Source organism: Gracilinanus agilis, chromosome 2, assembly GCF_016433145.1.
Source record: "Gracilinanus agilis isolate LMUSP501 chromosome 2, AgileGrace, whole genome shotgun sequence".
Lineage (NCBI taxonomy): Eukaryota > Metazoa > Chordata > Mammalia > Didelphimorphia > Didelphidae > Gracilinanus > Gracilinanus agilis.
The window spans coordinates 95512311-95531657 of NC_058131.1; the positions used below are offsets into that span (position 1 = coordinate 95512311).

Below are 19347 nucleotides of genomic sequence, written 5' to 3' on the forward strand. Positions count from 1 at the left end.
TCACCCTGAGCTGGTTGTTAGCAGGTCAGAGTTCCAAAGATGACAAGAAGTGTCTGTGCCTTAGAGGTCAGTTTTTCTTAGGCCCAACAGGCATAGTGCAGATAAGTCTGTGTTCATCACCAGCTAGCAGTTGTTAATCATTCCCTTCCAGGTGGCCAAGGGGCAAGAGGAGCTTTCTATCCTCTCTCATTTGCCCCTGAATGTTATTTTAATAAGTGTCAAGATTGTTGCTGGGGTTATTCTTAGGGGCACTGGCCAACTGGAGTTAATGGGCCCTATGGCCTTTGCCTAGCCACGGCCTAGAGGAAGCCTGCTCATTATTCCTTAAAAATAACTGGACATCTTTCATCCTGGAGTCCTCACTCAGTCTCCAGATCTGAAGCACCATTTCTCTGTTCCACTGAATCTTCTTCCCTCCTTAAAAGTTGTGTTCAAAACTCCCTTCCACCAGAAAACTGTTTTTAAGTTCTCCAGGCCAGGGTCTCTGGCTTACCCTGCCCTCACTGTCTAAGGTCTAAGAAGCACTGGCCTCACAAGAGCCAGGAAGAAAGATCCAAAGTGGAATGGAATAACCATTTTAGAGGGCACCCGACCAAAGAGAAACTATTCATGAAGTCACGGCCTTGTCCCTCCCCCTTGGGAAGTAATGGGATTGATCTCCTTTGTGTGAGTTTTTCCTTGTTTCTACATCCCTTAGAATGGGACCATTCATCTTAATTGCTAGCCTTTGTGGGTCCTTCCCCTGCCCTGTGTAAAAGTGTCCTAAGATCTTTGGATCAGTGGCAGGAGAAATAATGTGTCCTCATATGGATAGCATCCAGGATTGGTGGCCAAATTCTGTTTTGAGACTGTAACAGTGGAACCCAGGCAAGTCATTGTCTCTTAAGCCTCAATTTCCTTGTCTGTCTGATGGGGATCATCCTAATAGCACCTTCTTCTCAGGGTTCTGAGGATCAAATGGGATAGTATTTGTACAACTTAAAAGTGCTTTGTGATTGTGAGCTGCCATTATCCTTATTTCTCTTCCATTCACAGTGCAGGGTTCCTATCTCCCCTATGAGACCAGGGATTCCTCGGAGGCAGGGGCTTGTGCTTCTCCTTCTCTTCTGATTCTTGGGATCCCTAGTGTGTGTGGGAGGGGGAGGTGTGAAGGGGGAGGACATTTGGTGTTGTCTGGCTGGAGAAGGCTCCTCTGAGGGCCCTTTGTAGGCTGCCACTCTGGACCTGACCAGGCACAGAGGGCAGAGGTGGAGGGGCCCAGAGGGAGCTCTGAGATCACTTTGGAGCTCTGTGCTGGGAGCCTTCTTGATCATCCCCCTCCCTGCCTGGTCATGTGTGGGCGGATTTTGTTGGTAACAAGGAGAATACCACTGGCACATCTTCTCCACCCCCTTAACCATTTGGAGGCTGTGTTAAGCGCCCTGTCTCTCCCTGGGCCTTCAGGAGTCATTTGCCCTGATTGGTCTGGATACTAGCAGTCACTTGGCTCATCCCTGGGTACAAGAGGCAGCTTCCTCCCTGGTATGAGGTCAGGAGACTGGGTAAGCCCACCAAGACATTCATTCCTTTGGGTCTTTAAAGGCTCCCAAAGCTGCCTTCCTCCCTCCTCCAGTGCTGAGAGACCCTTGGGAGTAAAGACTTCTTTGTCAACAACACTTGAGCAGGGATTAGTTGTGCCCTAGCCAAAGGCAAGACTTGAGGAAGAGAGGAAAGAGCTGGTGTTGTCATCTGTCTTCCTGTGTGAGGAGGGGATGCCATAACTTAGCCCTGTCCTTGCCCCAGCATGGAGGGTGCATGTGATGATGGAAAGAATGCTGGTTTAGGTTCCAATCCTTCCTCCTTTCCCCCCTCTCTGGGCCTCTTTCTCTTCATCTGGGTGTAAGAAGATGGTCAGAGTAGCTGACCTCTGAGGGTCTTTCTAGCTCCAAGCCTGGGAGCCCAAGTTAAAGAACAGTTGGCCTTGAGGACCCTTTTTTATCAGAGGGAGAAAATAACCCTGCAAGGTTAGGATGTGCCAATATTATTATTCCCATTTTACAGGTCAGGAAACTGAGCCTTTAAAAGGTTGAATGACACATTGATGTTTGTATGGCTAATAAAGGGTAAAATAAGGTCTCAGGCCCAGATTTTCTGGCTCTATGTCTATTTGTCTATTTAAAATTTTTCCGTCTCCCACCATATCAAGTGATAGCAGGACAATGTGTAAGACTTGGGGTCTGGAGAAATCTGCCCTAATCTGCTGCCCTAATAAGTATTGCCCAGCTAGGCTGACTTGTGAATCAGCTTCCCTCATCCTCTCCTCTGCTAGAGGCGTTTTCCCTTCTTTCTGAATCTGACCAGCTGTCCTTTTCAAACTAAGCTATTTAGAATTGAGTTTGTTGCCACTGGCAGAGGGAATCAGATCTTAGAGGGTACAGAAAGCAAACCATTTATCAAAAAGTATTTAAGCCGCCCCTACTTAACTGTACCCCAGACCCTGGGGACACAGGTACAAAGAATAAGACAGCCCCCACTTGGAAGGGGACTTCTATCTGGAGAGACAACTTGTCCATGTAGAAGTAGATGCAGAATAAAGACATGCAAAATAAATACAAGGTAAGCCATTGCCCTAGCAATTCCAAGAGATCAGGAAGGTTTCATGTAGAAGGTGATGCTTGAGCTGGGTTTGCAAGCAAGAGAGCCTTGTTTACCTTGGAGCTGGCAAGGGAAAGATTTAGGAGTGAGGTTTTTATGTCATGCCTACCTTATTCCTTTCCCCAAGTAGCTGTCTGGTAAATATGCAGACTTGCAGTAGGGAAACCAAAGAGTTATGGGCAAAAGGGCACAGAGCTAAAGGGGAAAGTCTGTGGTTGAGCTCAGAGAACAAGGTCCTTAATGGAAGAGAAGAGGAGAGAGGCACATCAGAGAGGAGTTCCATAATGTGGGGAAAAGAAACACAAGGAAGTGGTTCTTTAATGGCAGTAGAGAGAACGGGGCTTGGTCATTGGGTCGGGAGGAGAAGGAAGAAGTCTCTTGGATATAGGTGATCATTAAACAGCAGAGTTCCATAATGACGTCAAGGAATGGAATAATAACAGCATCTATATAGCAGCTAGGGTGGTACATTGGATAGAGGACTGGGCTTGGCATCCAGAAGAATTGAGTTTGAACCTTGTCCCTGAAGCCTAAGTGTGTAACCCTGGGCAAGTCATTGAATATTTCTCTGCTACAGTTTCTCAGTGGTAAAATGGAGATAATAACTCCTCCCTTCCCAGAGTGGGGGAGATCAAGTGAGAATTGTGTCTTTTGAACCTTCAAGCACTTAAAATAATATCAGGCAGCATTTATAAAGTACTATATAAGAATAGCGAATGATAGCTGGCATTTACATAGTGCTTTAAGGTTTGCAAGTCTTTCCTGGTCCTCACAAGAACCCTGGGAGGCAAGAGTTCTTATTATCCCCCATTTTACTGAGAGGGAGGTGTGAGGCAAGGAGAGGTTAAGTAACTTAGCCAGGGTTATATAACTTAAGTAAGTGTTCAAGGCTGAATTTGAACCAAGATCTTAGCCCTTTGTATCCACTGTGCCAACCTTGCTGTGAAGATAAGGAGAGAATTTTGTGGGAGAAGAGGGAAGGGGTACATTTATAGGAGGAAGGCTCTCTGAATTAGTCTCATGACTCCTTTCATTGCCTTAGTTTTCCTTCAGTAAAATTAGAAGCAGAACTTTTTTTAAAATTTAACATTTATTGAGTGCCTATACTGTATGCTTAGGTATAGTCATTGATGGTGAGTTAGAAGAATTTTGGACTAATGTACAACCCCCTTTACAGATCAAGAAACCGAGTCCCAGAAATTAAATGACCTACACAAGGTCAAAGTTAGTGGAAGAGGTAGTAGCCCTAAAATAGTTAAACCAAAAATCCAGACTGTTTATGTTTGTAAGAGTCTATTGTAGTTTAGGGACATAAATGCAAAGCAGGCTTCTGGGTCGGAGCTGGGGAGGGGGATCTAACAGGAATGCTTAGCACACTTGTTGGCTCAGGAAATGGTGGGCAGATGATCCAGTCTGGCCTTGGGGGGGGGGGGTGGAGGGCGGGTTTCTATTTTCTGGTCTCGTTGTTGTCAGGACCCACACCTGGGCTTTGCTGAGGCCTGCGATGGGCCAGGGGGCTTGTCTGGGGAGCCAGGGGTCTGTTCCTCTCCAGGGCCTTAGGTAGTTTCATCCAGAATTCTCTTTCACCTGCAGGCAACCCGGGAAGTGGTTCTAAGCCATTCACCGGAACAGGAAAAGGAGCGAATTGTCAGTCTCCAGGCTGCCTCTACAGTCTACGACCTTCTGAGCATCACATTGGGCAGAAGAGGGCAGTATGTCATGCTTTCTGAGGTACTGCAGCCTGCTGTTCCCTCTGCGTCAGCCAGAGCAGCGTTTCCCTTTGGGCCTGGCACCCATGACACTAATGGGGGTGGAGCAGGGTTCGGGGAAGCAGACGGAGCAGAAAAGAGTCTAGACCTGGGATAAGCCCCTAGGATGGGAGGGTGAGGGGCCTACTTTCTCACGCCCCAAGAGCCCAGGGGACTTAGTTTCCATGCTTGTCTTGGTGGAGTTTTGAGCTGGGCATATAGAGAGTGAGACTGGAGCCACATGCCTAGGGTCAGGAGCTGTTTAGGGGTAGCTCCTGAGATGGCAGGTCAGATTGAGGAATGTTGATGAAGTGCCTACTATGGACCAAGTACTGGGTTCAGCTCTAGTCAAGACAGGTGTCACTGAAGCCCAGTGTGCCTGCTGTGAATACGCCCTGTCCCGTTTGTCTGGCAGTGTCCCTGTGCCCTTCTGTGGTCTCCCTGGTGCCCATTGGCCAAGAGAGGCAGTGTGAGCCTCTTACCTTGACTTCAAGACTGGTGTGTATATCCTGTTAGAGCTCCAGCAGGTGGCTCCCAGGCTCGCCTGGGCATCCGGCCAAGTCCAACTCAACATGCTTCCTTCTGCCCCAGAATGGCTTCCCCAGAGCTGGCCCTTCTGCCTTTAGGGATTTGCTGAGGCCTCCCTAGGTCAGGTAGGGAGGTCCTCTGTCACCCCCCCCCCCCGACCCTTTCCAGGGCCTTAGGGCTGCCTGAGGTTGCCCAGACGGGACTTTCTATCCGTCCCAGAATTATTCCTGCTGAATGTTTAGCTCAGCTTCTTATGAAGATAGAAAACCAAAAAAAGGGATGATGGTAGTGATGACAGCAAATAGGAATCCTGCATTTGTAACACTTTTCAAAAATATTTTCCTGCACTTTATTTTGTCTGATCATCATCATAACCTAGTGAATGGGAAGATGTACATGTGGCTTTATGGATGAGGAAGCTGAGGCTCCAGGAGGAGACTTACTTAAGGCCACTCAGTTGTGTCAATAGCCAAACAAGGATAAGAGCCTGCCAGTAGGGGCAGCTGGGTAGCTCAGTGGATTGAGAGTCAGGCCTAGAGACAGGAGGTCCTAGGTTCAAATCCAGCCTCAGACACTTCCCAGCTGTGTGCCCCTGGGAAGTCACTTGACCCCCATTGCCCACCCTTACCACTCTTCCACCAAGGAGCTAATACATAGAAGTTAAAGGTTTAAAAAAAAAAAAAAAAAGAGCCTGCCAGTAACCCATCCTGAGCCCCTGGGTGGGTTATTCCTGAAGGAGCCAAATCAGCCCTCAGGTTGTGCGGGCATTCTTAGCCCCCTAGAGTTAGAGCTGAGAGAGACTGGAGAGGCCTAAAGTCCAAGCTGCTCATTTTACAGAGGAGATCATCCATGTGATAAATATCTGAGGCAAGATTCAAACTTAGGTTTTCTCGACTCTGTCTCCTGAGCCTACCTTGCTTCCCCAAAAAGCCAGAGGTGATATGGGTGGCAGGTATCTCCCCAGGATCCTTGGGAGCAGGGTACCTGTGACTGACCCGAGCAATTCATTTCCCTAGTGCCTCGAGCGGGCCATCAGGTTTGCCTGTGAAGAATTCCATCTCTGGTATCAGCTGGCCTTGTCCATGGTGGCTTCTGGGAAGGTAAGCCCACTATCCCCACAGTCTTGTCTACCAAAAGACTCCTTTTCTGCCCCTTCTTTCACCCTTGGGGCTATGTAACCTGCCTGGATGGATGGATGGATGGATGGATGGAGGTGGGGTTTGTGGGATGGGGCCTTGCCACCCTGGAATTAATTTCCTGGCTCTCAGTAATCTCAGGGGAAAATGATATTAGTTTATCACCAGAAGAGAGGGTGTGTGTGTGTGTGGGGGGGGGGGTCTGTCCATTATGGGGGAAATCTAGCCTGACTTGGAAAAGCCCACCCTGGGTGTTTGTTCATTGTTGGCCGGGTCAGGAGTTTGTCTTTGGTGTCTTTTTGACCAAGTGAGCTCTGGAAATAAGAAATAGCCATTGGTGTTTGTTGGGCCCTTGACCCATTGATTAAGGTAAGGACAGAGCCAGGGAAAGTTTATCATCAGAATTGTTAGCAGGCTTGGGGTATGGAGGGGGTAGATGCTTTGCCCACAAGTAAAGACCTTTGATAGTTAGAGGGGTTCCAACACTTCGCTTCTCCAGCTGGGGCTGGCGAGCATTGGTTCTCTGACACTCCCCGCACCAATATACTGTGTTAGCCCCGTGCCCTGCCTCATCTCCATTCCTTACCAGGCCAGAATTAGACTTACATAAATGTCTATTTTAAGCACTGACACGAAGCTTCCTTGGGCTCCGGTATTGGAAGAGGGAGGTGATGGGGGGGAAGGGGAGATGGAGGAAGTAATGTGACATGAGGTTGCAAATTGATCTAAGAGCTGTAAATACCCAAAGCCTTTTATGGGGCTGAGGGAATTCCCTCCTCTCTACCCCTCCCTCCCCATCTGGGCAGTCTCCCTTTGTAGGCCTCTCCTAAGAATCTGCGCTGTGTAATCCTACCCACAGGGGCTAGCACAACCCTTGCCAAGTTGGGGAGGGGGCCACACCCTCAATGACTGGTAGAGACAGGAGATGGAAGGCAAGAGATAGTCTGAATGGCTGGGCCCAATATTATAATGATGGCTCAGGGATCCTGAGGTTAAACTGATACCAGGTCCTCTGTGTCACCCCTTCCCCAACCAGGCCGAAAGGCTCTGTTCTCAGAATCTGAAATAAAAATTCATGAGGATTTATTAAACAGCTGCTCCTTGGCAGTCCTCTGTGAAAGGATATGGAGAAACAGATGACTTTGGTTGCCTCCCCTTCCTACCCCGCCCACCCCCTGGGCACATGAACCATGAAGTTCATGTACACTTACCAAGTAGATGTGATTCAAGACATGAAATTGTCCATTTGGGGCCAGAAGAAACATTAGAGGTCATCTAGTCCAGTCCTGATACTTTATTGACTAGGAAACAGAGGGTCAGAGGCATTAGTGACCTGGCCAGGGTCATCCCCAGAGGCCATGCCAGGAGAGGAGCCAATGCTGGGCTCTTGGGTTGCAACTGGTAGTGCTCTGGCTGTCCCAAGAGGACTGTCCAAGAAGTGCTTCTACTGGCTTCTGAACCCAGAGCTGGACTTTGGCCCCAGAGGCCTTCAAGTCTGATGGTGGCTCACTTGATCTTGCTGCTGCTTCTAAGGAAATTTGGTTCAGTTGGTCGGTGTGGATGAAGCCTTGAACCCTGTATGCCAGGCATGGCTGGACCCTGGACTTAGCAAGACTACAGGAAACGTCTCTTGCCCTCTCCTAACTTGTGCTGCAATAGTCACTGCCACACTCAAAGGGCTCTGATAGAATTCAGAATGACCAGGGCTTCTGTGGGGCAGATGTCCCATACTCTGAAAGATGGAAGGGTGGCCCTGGGCCATGAAGAATGGAAAGGAGGAAGGTGATAGGGAGACTCTCCAGGGAAGAGGAGGGCCCAAGGCTGGGGATGGGTTTGGCTTGTTTCAGGTCACTGAAGAGGCCTGTCTGTGGGCACGGAGGAGGAGGGAGAGTGTGGCCTGGCTCCTCCCCACCGGTCCCCCCAGGAACCATCAGAGGGTGCTTTGGGTTTTTCTAGGTTTGTCCAGGATTGCCCTGCTTAGTATTGCTTTATAGTAGTCCTTTTCTCTTCCCCAGTCTTGTTCCCCTTTGAAGCAGGAAGATCTGGATCCGGGCCCTTCCTTTCATGGAGTTAGCAGATGGGAAATAGAGTAGGAGGAGGGGGCTAGGACGGGGTGTCGGGGGAGTATTGGCCTGGGGGTTCTGCCTCCGCCTCTCAGTGGCTGTGGGAGCTGGGATGTGTCACCTCAGCCCAGGGAATCAGATAAAATGGGGATGACAGCGTCTCCATCCCTGCGTCCTGAGTGTGGCGAGGATCTGACGAGGCCTAGCCTGGTAGTCGGAGCACTGCCAGGGTGATTGTCCCTGGGCCTCAGCCTCCTAGCCTGCCAAATGAAGGTGTTAGACTAGATGACCTCCACGTTCCCTCTGGTTCCTAAGGAATATCATCTAGACATAAGATGGATGTTATTTATTTTAAATGAAGTCTGAGGTGAGGGAATGGCCTTGGGTTTGGCACTCTGTCTGGAGAAGAGATGGCCAGTCCTTCCGGTAAGCCCGGCAGCAGCCATCAGCACCCTGGCTCCGCTGTGGAGAGGGCTGGGATCGGCTGGGGATCAGGCAGGGGTGGGGCTCTGGTCGAGGTATGGGAAGATTTCCCGCTGGTCACTGCAGAGTGCGGAGGGTGGCCGTTCCTGTGATTTGGGGATCCTTTGTGGGCCCGGGAGGGGGCAGGAGGTCTGGGGAGCCCGATCTCCAGAACCAGGCATGATCCCCGGATGTCCTGACGGCACCGAGAAGAGAGGGAGGCGTGGGCCGGAGAGGGAGGGGCACTACAGCCGCATGGAGGCCTTCCGCAAGGTTAGGCTAGAGATATAAATATATCCAGCTCTTCATCTGCCCTCATTACGGACATGATTCCGGTTTCTCCTTCTGCTGGTTTTCTCAGCAGAGCTGTAGACTCAGTTGCTAGGTAACCACCATTTTTTTTAAGCCCCTCTGCTTTTGCCCACCCCACCCTCAGTTTGGGATTGCTGAGTCCTCAGAAGACTCCTTCAGTGGCCTCCCTCAGTGGGCATTGGGGAGGTCAAAGTTAGAGAACTTGGCATTCCAAGGATCTAGTTCCAACGGTCAGCAGCCCCACTAGGAGCGCCTGAGGCCCACTCGAGGGAAGAGAATCTGGGGTGGCCCAAACCCCATAGCCTCTTTTCCTCTTGCCTCCCTGCTCTGCCCCCACAGGCCTGGCCAGAAGGAAGAGGGTGGCTCTGGGGATGTGAGCAGGTTGGGTGTCACGCGGGCGTTTAGGGCCCTCTTCCTCTGATGGTCTCTCCCTGCTCAGGACTGGCTCAGTGCTCCTGGCTGTCCTGGCTGCTAAAGCTTCCCCATAGCCGGCCCCATCTCTGGGTCTTTCAGTGAGGCTCCAAGCTCCCTGAAGGTGGGGAGAAGTGGGCTTGATTTCTGCAGGGGTCCTGGAGGGCCGCCTCCAGGGTTGTTGACCTGGCTTCCCTTTGAGCTCTTAGGCAGGAGAGCTTCTGTTCTTTCCCTTGTACCTCCGGGGCTCAGCACAGGGCTTGTTGGAGGGATGGGGACGGAGTGGGGGAGCCTTGGGACTGCGCCCACTCTCTGTATCCCATCCCAGCCTGACCCTTGTTTCCAACAACAGCACCCCAGGTGGCTGGGGGGGAGGTGAAAGGCTTGTGCTCCCCAGAACCCCAGGAGTGACGCTCTTTCTCCCTTCCCTCTTGGCCCCTCAGTCGTCCTATGCTGTGTCCGTGCTGAAGGAGTGCTCAAAGCTTCGTCCTTCCGACCCCACTGTGCCCCTCCTGGCTGCCAAGGTCTGCATCCGGCCCCTTCACTGGGTAAGTGAGTGTGATCATGCCAGCCTCCCGGGAGGGCCAGGCAGAGCAGGGGTCTGTGAGTGCCTGAAGCTCTCAGAGGCTTGAAGGCTGGGCAGTAGGCGCACAGAAGAGGACTCCCTGTAATTCCTCTTAGTTCTGGTGCCTTGAGATGCTTAAGAATGTGTGTCCCTTGCAAGGATAGCTTGTTTGCCCGCTCTGGCACTGTCAGACAAGCTGTGTGACCTCAGGCAAATCACTTGGTTCTCTGGGCCTCCACATTCTCATCCGCATATGGGAGGGGGAGGAAGCAGGTATAGGAATCCCTTCAAGCACTTGCTAGTCTGTGGTGATGTTGGGTAATGTTGTGTAAAGGTAGGTTGGGGTTATATGGGCCTGCCCAGATCCTTGGTTCCTTGTGGTGGCCAGGGTGGTCTCTGTTGGCTGCTCTGTGTGGGTCGGGCATGCATAAAGTGCCTGCTCTTCCCACAAGGTAAACTTGGGAAGGGTAGTTACCCATTGGCCACTGAGGGTCCCTGAAGGTCTTGGCCAGGCTAGAGGCTTGGGCTGAATCTAGTTGGATGAAATCCAATAGAGAGCCATGTAAAGTCTTCCCTTTGGGGACAAGAAGCCAATTTTCCAAGCACAGCAGGATGGGCAGGCCTGGTGAAGGCTGCTGCTAAGAGCCCAGGAGCTTGGGGGGGACTTGTTCAGCTCACTGTTTTCGGCCAGCCAAAGGAGTGTGGAGAGGGCCTGGCCATTGCCCCCAGCTATTGAGGTCATCATCCAGCTGTTCCCTGCTTCTTTGCACCATGTCTGATGGACTGTGTTTAGTTCTGAGTACTGCACTGTAAGAAGACACTGAAAATGTTCTGAGTGAATTACAGGCATAGCCTATATCAAACTGCTTGTCCTTTCAGGGAAGAGGGGAGGAGAAAGGGAGAGAATTTGGAGCTCAACTTTTAAAAAATGAATGTTAAAAATAACTTTTCCATGTAATTGGAAAAATAATATACATTTAGAAAAAGAAGTAGAACATTGATAAGCCAAAAAAGGTCTGGAGAAAGGCATCCAAGGTGGTGAAGGGCTTTGGGTCTGTCTTAAGGATCAAGGGAAGCACCTTGGAGTATTAGGCCAGGGAAGAAAAGACTCATGTCAGGCATGGTGACTTTCAGAATACTTGAAGGACTTTGCCAGGAATGAGGGGTTGAACTTGTTCTGTTTAGTCCTTGAGGGCATATCGAGAAATAGTCAGTAATTGTTGTAGAGAGACAAATTTAGGCTTAATGTCAGGATCAACTTCCCAATCAACTAGAGCTGGAATGGCCTGCCTGGGAAGGTGATGGGTTCCAACCTCACTTAGAGGTCTTCAAGGACTACTTGGTCTGTTATGGTGATAATTCCTTTCAGGTATGAGTTGGACTATATAGTTTCAATGGGAAGATTCCAAGATTTTGGAAGTGGAGGAGAATTGAGGATGAAACTTGCCCTAGCAGGTAAAACTTCACTCAGTTTGATGCCCAGAACCTGGGACATGCATTGATGTCCAGTGTTTCCCAACTTAGTGAGGAAGAATAAAGGCTGCTGTCAGGAAAGCAAAGCCTTGGCCCAGAATTCCTCTGGGGAACATCAGTGGTGTTTTCTTAAGGGTTCCTAGAGAAGAAGCATTTGAGGCTGGATGTGACCATACTAGAAGAAGGGGAGAAAAGGATGCAGGAAGGTGGGGGAAATATTGCTGATAACCTACAGAAAGAATTCCCACAGTTTTTTGGACTTAAAATTCTGTGTGTTGTTGCATTTAATATGGGTTTTTGGGGGTGAGGGCAGTTAGAATTATTCTCTTGGTGGGTGTTTGTTTTTAATCACTACAGTCCTTTTCCAGGATTGCCTCCTTCTTCCATAGGACCCTCAACTGAAACAAAGAAAAACGGTTGTGTAAAAATACTTAAAATTCTTCCTTTTTCTTTCTTTTAAACAAGAGATGGTTCATTGGACAGGGGAAGGAGAAGGAAAGTAAAAGGGATATAAAAACAAAAGATAAAAATAAAAATATTAAAGAAATATAAGCTTAAAGAATCACAGTGCCCAAGTCTGAAATGGTGAATAATCTATTATTCTGTATCCATAGCTGCCACAGGCTACCCTCGCCCCATGCTCCTCACTACCTCTTTACTGAAGAGGGGGATGGATTTCATCTTATTAATCATCCACATGACCCAAATTGACCATTGCGTCTGAGTTGAGCTGCCTTCTTAGCAGTGGAGCATGTATTGTTCTCCAGCGTCTCTCAGTTTCCTGTGTATCATTTCACCCAAATCTTGTCATTTCCCATATTTCCTTGTACTTGCCCTTGTGTCAGGTGTAGTAATCTTCCATTCTATTCATCACGCCATGCTGGTTCTATTCCACCATCTCCCATTGAGGGATGTTCACTTTGTTTCCAGTCTTTGGCTTTTCACAAAAGGTTATTGCCTTCATTTAAGAAGTTTTTTCTCCCCTCCTTCCCTAACCAAAAGAAGTGCCATATGAGATAGATTTGCTTTTCAAATTAACAGCAAATAGAATTTTATTTTGAGAACTAAGTGAGAATTTCATAACCCCCTCACCCTCTAAGAAAGGCAGCTTGGTTTAGGAAAAAGAATGAACTCGGAAGGCAGGAGAACTGTGTGACATTCACCAACTCATTTTGTTGTCTGTGCCTCCAACTATCTCATCTGCCTGGGGACTGCTTCCACCTGGACCTCGCTATTGCCAGCAGATCTCAGCCGTGCTTCCCTTTAGTCTGTACCCCCTGAAACGGACTATTGGCTTCTCTACTGGCTGCTGCCTTCATGCCTTCAACAGTATCTTCCCATCCTGACGAGCCTCAGTCCCAGACGCTCTCCAATTCTGGCACTGCAGTCACTCAGATCTCTTCTTATACCTGGACGGAGAATGTCAGGCTTTTCCCCCGTGACCTACCTCCAGACCTGTACCTTTTCAATTGTCTTGTCCACAGCTCTGCCTTCTGTGTTGTCTTCCCTTGTTAGAACATAGGCTTGAGACTGTCTGCTTTGTATTTGTCTCTTCAGCACTTAACATGTGTGTGCTTGGCATATGGTAACTGCCTGCTAGAGGCCCTGGACATTTTCATTCCATTGTTCTTGCCTATCTCCTGGCCTTTATGAGGGAATGAAATTATAGAGAAAGGAGACTTGGCAAATATTTTTAAATTCTGTGGAGCAACGGTTTATCATCATAGTGGCTTACCTTTATAGAAGGCTTTAGGGTTGGTGTATTATTAACCTACAAACATCCATCATCTCATTTGAGCCTCTCTGTAACCTTGTAAGAGAGATGGTGACTGCACATGCTCTTAATACCAGATTCGCAGATAAGAAAACTAAAAGGCCAAACGACATGGCTATTGGCTGGGCCTCTCTGCTTTTGATTTCTAAGACAGTCCTGAGCTTCAGTCTGGAAGTCATTCATTTAAAGGGAGATATACCTATGGAAGCACCTTGTGCTAGAGTTGGGAGGTGAAAGTGATTTGGGTTTGATACAGGACAGTATCAGGGAGCTATAATCCTGGGCTTGGAGAAGCTGCCAGGCTCCTGATCTGATGAAGACCTGGCCTTATGATAGTGACTCATTGCCAAGGGGACTCTTGTTCCCCTTCTGCTACTGCTCTGACTTCCACCTCTTCTTCCTGAGAGACTAGCTTGTCCTTGTGGTCTTAACAAGTGAATGGGTTTTTAATGAATACATCCTCTTCACTGTTGCCCGCTTTCTCTTAGCAATAGGCCTCAGCCCATCCTCATCCAGATGGTTTTCCTACCATTTTTTCCTATGGTTAAATTATTTAGGAGGAAATTCTGGCCAAAAAGATGTGGCTGCATATGAGGTCCTCTCAACAGGGTTGGGCAGGAGTCATTTAAACATTTATGACTCATGTTTCCAAATCATAAGAGCAACAATAGTAATAATAATGAAATTCTAGTATCTCTACCCTGCTGCCCCTGATTACGAGAAGGGACCAGTTTGTGGAGCAGAGAGCATTTTCTGCCTAAAACACCAGGAGAATTCCTGTTGCCATAAGTGGCCAGGCAACCTGACTAATGGGTTCCTCAAGACTCTATCAGCTGCTGAGTTTTCCCCAGCCCTATCCAAAGTTATACCAGCAAAAGAGCACTTCTTTGTTCCCAAGCCTCATTTCTTTGGTGCCCAGCCTAGTTTCTTTTGGGGTTCAGGTCCCCTATGATAATGATTGGGCATGACTGAGAGCTCCATAGTCTGAAGATAGAGAGGCATTTTTTTGCTTTTCAGAATGAATACTAATTTAGAATCATAAGATCATTTGGATTTTAGTGCTGAAAAAGAAATCTCAGAGTCTAGGTCAAGGATTCTTTTTTTTTTTAATAAGTTTTTATTGATGTCTTCTTTTTTGCATCATCATACTTATCCCAAGAGCCTCACTCCAGTCCCTCAGAGAGCTATGCATATATCAAATAATTTTATTTGGAGAGGGGGGAAAATCAGCAGAACTGATTGATTTATTAAAAATGAAATCTGAAAACATGTAGTGTATAACATCTCCACAAATGGGTGGTTTGGAGAGCCCTCTCATATCTTTTCAGTTGAGATCTATTTGTCATTTTGATACATTTGTAACATCTTTCCATTTATGTCATTGAGTCATGGTATTATGTTTTCTTGGCTCTGCTGTCTTCAGTCTGCATCAGTTCATATAGCTCTTTCCATACTTCTCTCTATTTATCACACACATGATTTCTTACAGTACAGTAACATTCCATTATGTTTATGTAACATAGCTTGTTTTGCCATTCCCCAACTGAAGGGAATCTACTTTGTTTCCAATTCTTAGCTATCAAAAAAAAGTGCTGTCATAAATATTTTCATGTAGATAGAGACTTTTTATTAATGGTTTTCTTAGGGGTATAAACATAGTAGTGGAGACTGTGGTTCAGAGGAAGGATATGGATATTTTAGTCACTTCATTTGCCTAATTCCAAATTACTTTCCAAAATGGCTATATCATTTTACAACTCTACCAACAATGTAGCAGTGTGCCTTCCCTTCCTTGAATATTGATTATCACCACCTGTTGTCATTTCTGTCAGTTTGTAGGGTGTGAGGTAAGACCTCAGGGTTTGTTTTTTGACTCCTGTCTTTTTGAGGCTCTTTTTAAAGATTAGTTTGGAAGAAATGTCAGAACAGTTTTAGCTTTTGCTACTACCAAGCTGCCATCCTGGTTCCACCCCACTCAGGGTTGTTTTGATTTCTGTTATTATTATTAGTGATTTGGCATATTCTTTCATGTGATTGTGAATATAGTCCTTTTGAGAACCATTAAAAAATCTTTTGACTACTTGTTTTATTAGGGAATAGATCAGAAGGTTCTTAACCATTTCTTTTTCACAGACCCCATTGGCAGTCTGATGAAACCTTTGTGCTCCTTCTGAGAATCAAGGTTTCAAATGTATAAAATAAAATAACATAGGATTATAAAGGAAACTAGTTGAATTGAAATAAAGGGGTAATTATTTTTCCCATCTAAGTTCTCTGAGGAAGAGAAGGGGATCTTTTGATTCCAGACCAAGAACTTCTGATCCTAATCCAACACCCTCATTTTGCAGATGAGGAATCTTGAGACTCAGAAATCAAATGACTTGCTCAGGATCACAGAAGTAGCAGGTGAAAGATGTGGGATTTGAATCCTGGTTTTCTGAGCCTGAATCCTGTGTTCTTTATACACACTCAAAATCAAAGACTTGCAGAGCCTCACTTGGAAGCTCACTGGTGATCTGGACCAACCTCTCTCTAGATGGAACCACTTGGCCCTGCAGCCTTCATTTGGAGGCCTCAGGGATGGAGCTCCACCATGTCTGTAGGGTCTTATAGCAGTTCTAGTCATAAGGAGGTTTTCCTGTATTTTAAATGGGAATGTGTTTCTCTGCCACTTCCGCCTTTTTCCCTCTTAGGTCTGCCCTCTGAGGCCTAGAAGAACAAGCCCAATTCTTCTTCTATGTGATAGTCTCAGCTATTTTTTTTAAAACCCTTACATTCTGTCCTAGTAAATTAAGACAGAAGGGCAAGCCAGTGTTGTTAAGTGGCTTGCCCAGGATCACACAGCTATGAAGTGTCTTTTAGATGGTCTCATATGTTGCGGTTGCAGTCTCCAGACCATCATCCTGGCTCATCTCCTCTGAGGGTCTCTATTTCATTGGTGTTCTTCCTTGGAATGTGACATCATCACCTAGATGCCAGCTGACAAGGGCACCTACCACAAGGGCTGCCAGTCAGTTTTTTTTTTTCACAAATTTTTGCTAGCTTTCATTCTTATGATTTTGATTAAAAAACAAGTGTGAACCTTCTTGTTACATCCACCATTCATTCTAGCCTATGACACGAGACACTATATTATCAGATGCAGGATTTGAACCCAGTCTTCTTGACTTCACTGCCAGTCTGCTATCAGGTTGCTTCTTATCAAATTAAAGGAACATTTAAGTCATTTCTAGTTTATTTGGGAATGTCAGAATAATATTGGAGTTTTATAAAGGGTATGATACATTTCTCAATTGATAACACAGGATATGAACTGTTAGTTTTTGGATGAAAAAATCAGAGCCATATACAAGCATATAAAAAATGCCCATAATCATTACTTATTAGAGAAACACAAATCAAAATTACTCTGAGACATCATCTCACACTTCCCAGATTGGCTAAAATAATAAAAGGGCAAAATGACAAATGTTGGCAGGGATATAGAAAAATGGGGACATGAATGCACTGTTGGTGGAACTGTGAACTGATTTAACAATTTTGGAGAGCGACCCAGAATTATGCCCCCGAACTGAGTATACCCTTAGACTCAGCAATACTGTGTCTGTTTCCCAAGGAGATCAAAGAAAAAGAAAAAGAACCTACATGTCGTAGAGTAGTTTTAGTAGCTCTCTTTGTCGCAGTAAAGAACTAGAAATTGAGGGGTTATCTTTTAATCGAGGAATGACTGAATACATCGGTAGTAAATGATTGTGGTAGAATACTACTTTACTGTCAGAAATGATGAGCAGGTTATTTTTTAAAAAACATGGAAAGACCTACATGAAATTATGAAAAGCAAAACATGTAGAACCAAGAGAATATTATATACAGCTGCAGAACTAATGTTTGAAGAATAATTTGTATATATCTACCTCCAGAGAAAGAACTAATAAATAGAAACAGGAAAGACATAGTTTATATAATTTCTTTTTTAGTCAAGTGATACCTTTGCTGGTGCAGGGAGGAGAAGGAGGGAGATACTTGAGAATTTTGATATTGACAACAAATATACATTAATAAAAATGGAAAAACAAACAAAATAATATTGGACCAAAAGTCCCAAAATACAAATTCTAGTTCTAGTTGTGAGGTTTTGGGTTAGCAGCCAGTCACATAATCTTCCTGAATCTGTTTCCTCATCTCTTCAGGAAGGGAAGATTACACTTGATGATCTGTAAGCACTTGATTTTCTCTGAGTGCATGAAGCTCCTCAGGCCCTAAATAAAGGAGACATAAGGCAGAGTAGACAGTCCTGGAGGTCCTGGCATTTGTCCAGCAAATAAGGCTGGGGGTGGGGCTGGGACTGGGACTGCTGAGAATTCTGGTCTGGTCCCAGAACCCCTCTCAGATACACAACTCACCACATACACCTACCTCATGGTCCTAGGACAAAAGCACTGTTTTTGGTTTCAGAGGATAGTGGCCTTTCGTTATGCAGTCAGCCCTTCCAACCCGAGGCTGCTGTTGTCAGGAAGCCCTAAATTTAGGTCTTTCTACAATGGGAGAGCTGTTTGCCTCCATGCCATAATTATAGTCATTATGTGTATTCAGATTACATGGTAATAAAATTAGGATCGAATCACTCCAAATGGAAATCAGATGAGAAATAATCAGAGAGAAGTAATCAATGACAACATAAATAGAGAAGCCAGAAGAAAACTTCAGCATGGGGCTTCTTTCCCCAGAGTGGAGAGAACTGCTTAGCCTGAGCTAAGATCCATGCTGGAGTCAGGAGATGATTCCACAGAGGTCTCGAGGCAAGCAGAAGCCAAGGCCTGGCTTCTCCCAGTCTGGTGGCTCTGTCATGGACGGTCTCCCTCATCTTGGCTGCCTCACACCAAACAGTCAAACAGTGGCCAGATGCGTGGCTGGTTTGTTTGTTTTTAATAGTGAACGAATATTATAGTAGTAAAGAAAAATACCCTCGGGAATTAGGACCTTCAAGGCTCAGCTCTTCCGCTCATTTACATGTCCCTTAATCCTTTCAAGTCTGAGCCTCCATAAAACGGGATCCTACTTTGTTCCCAATCAGATAGGACTGGTGGTTGGGGAACCTCACCGTCTCGTCAAAATGAGAACATTCCTGATCCGGCATTTGACCCTGCCTCATCAGCCATTCTCTTCTTGTGTGTCCATCTGGTCATACTGATAATAGCTGCCTTAGGGTCCGCAGAGCACTTTCATAGGCATTCTAGCCTCAGATCCAGCCCACTTGTTCAAGAAGGCCCCAAAGCCATTATCCCTATTTTTACAGATGAGGACACCGAGGCTAGGGTACAGCCGTCCAAGATGGAGTTTCAAATTGGGTCTTTCCTGATTGTTAAATCTGGCCATCTTTTCAATGAACCAAGACCACATTTGGGATTTGGGGAAGATGTCTGCGTCTTCTGTGCCACCCCATCTTCCCTTTATCTCCAGGGATCAAGTATGGTCCAGCACTTAGAGCCCGACCCAAGGTTGCCACTTCCTCATGCCTAATGCCTCCAGCCTCTCTAGTACCTCACTGGGGATCCTTGGTCTCCTGGATCCAGGTTGGACCTAGAATGCGCTCCCTCCCACCCACTCCCAGGCCCTTCCTTCTGAGGTTACCTCTGGTTTCCACTTGGCTGTCAATGATCTTCCTGAAGTGCAGGTCTAAACCTGCTGTCCCCCACTCATTAACGTGCAGTGGCTCTCTGTGACCTCTAGGATCAAATAGAAATTCCTTTTTTGGCGTGCACCTTCCTACTCCCTCCCCATCTCTTTCCCTTGCTGTCTGCCAGGCCTGGAGTGCCCCCTCCTTCACCTGTGGCTCCCTTGGCATCGCAGCTAAGAAGCTGCCTTCCCAGGCACCCCCTGAATTCTAGGGCCTCCCCCCAGCATGCATGGTCCTATGTGCCGTGTGTATTGGAGCAGTGGAGGTGATGGAGGGCTTTGACACCTGGCATGTGGTCGCTTTCCCACCATCCCCTCACCCACATTGGCCTAGGAGCCCCTTTCTTTTAAACCCTTGCCTTCCATCTTAGAATGGTGCTGCATGTTGGTTCTAGAGCAGGAGAGTGGCGCGGGCTAGGCCACGGAGGTTCAGTGCCAGACCCAGGGTAACAAAGTTTGGAAGTGTCTAAGGTCAGATTTGAACCCAGGCCCCCCATCTCTAGGCCTGGCTCTCCATGCACTGAGCCCCTGGCTGCCCCCTCTTTAGTGTCCTCAGTGCTTCTCC

At 47.0% G+C, this 19347-nt stretch overlaps 1 protein-coding gene across 1 annotated transcript in view; it reads left to right on the forward strand.

Moving 5' to 3' along the window:
• Window positions 1-19347, forward strand: part of TTC7A (tetratricopeptide repeat domain 7A) — a 175128-nt gene that overhangs the window by 66021 nt on the left and 89760 nt on the right. Inside the window, exons 9-11 of the mRNA XM_044663296.1 lie at window positions 4228-4365; window positions 5927-6010; window positions 9738-9842. Of these exons, the coding sequence (XP_044519231.1) occupies window positions 4228-4365; window positions 5927-6010; window positions 9738-9842 (327 nt within the window). The remainder of the gene's footprint in view (window positions 1-4227; window positions 4366-5926; window positions 6011-9737; window positions 9843-19347) is intronic.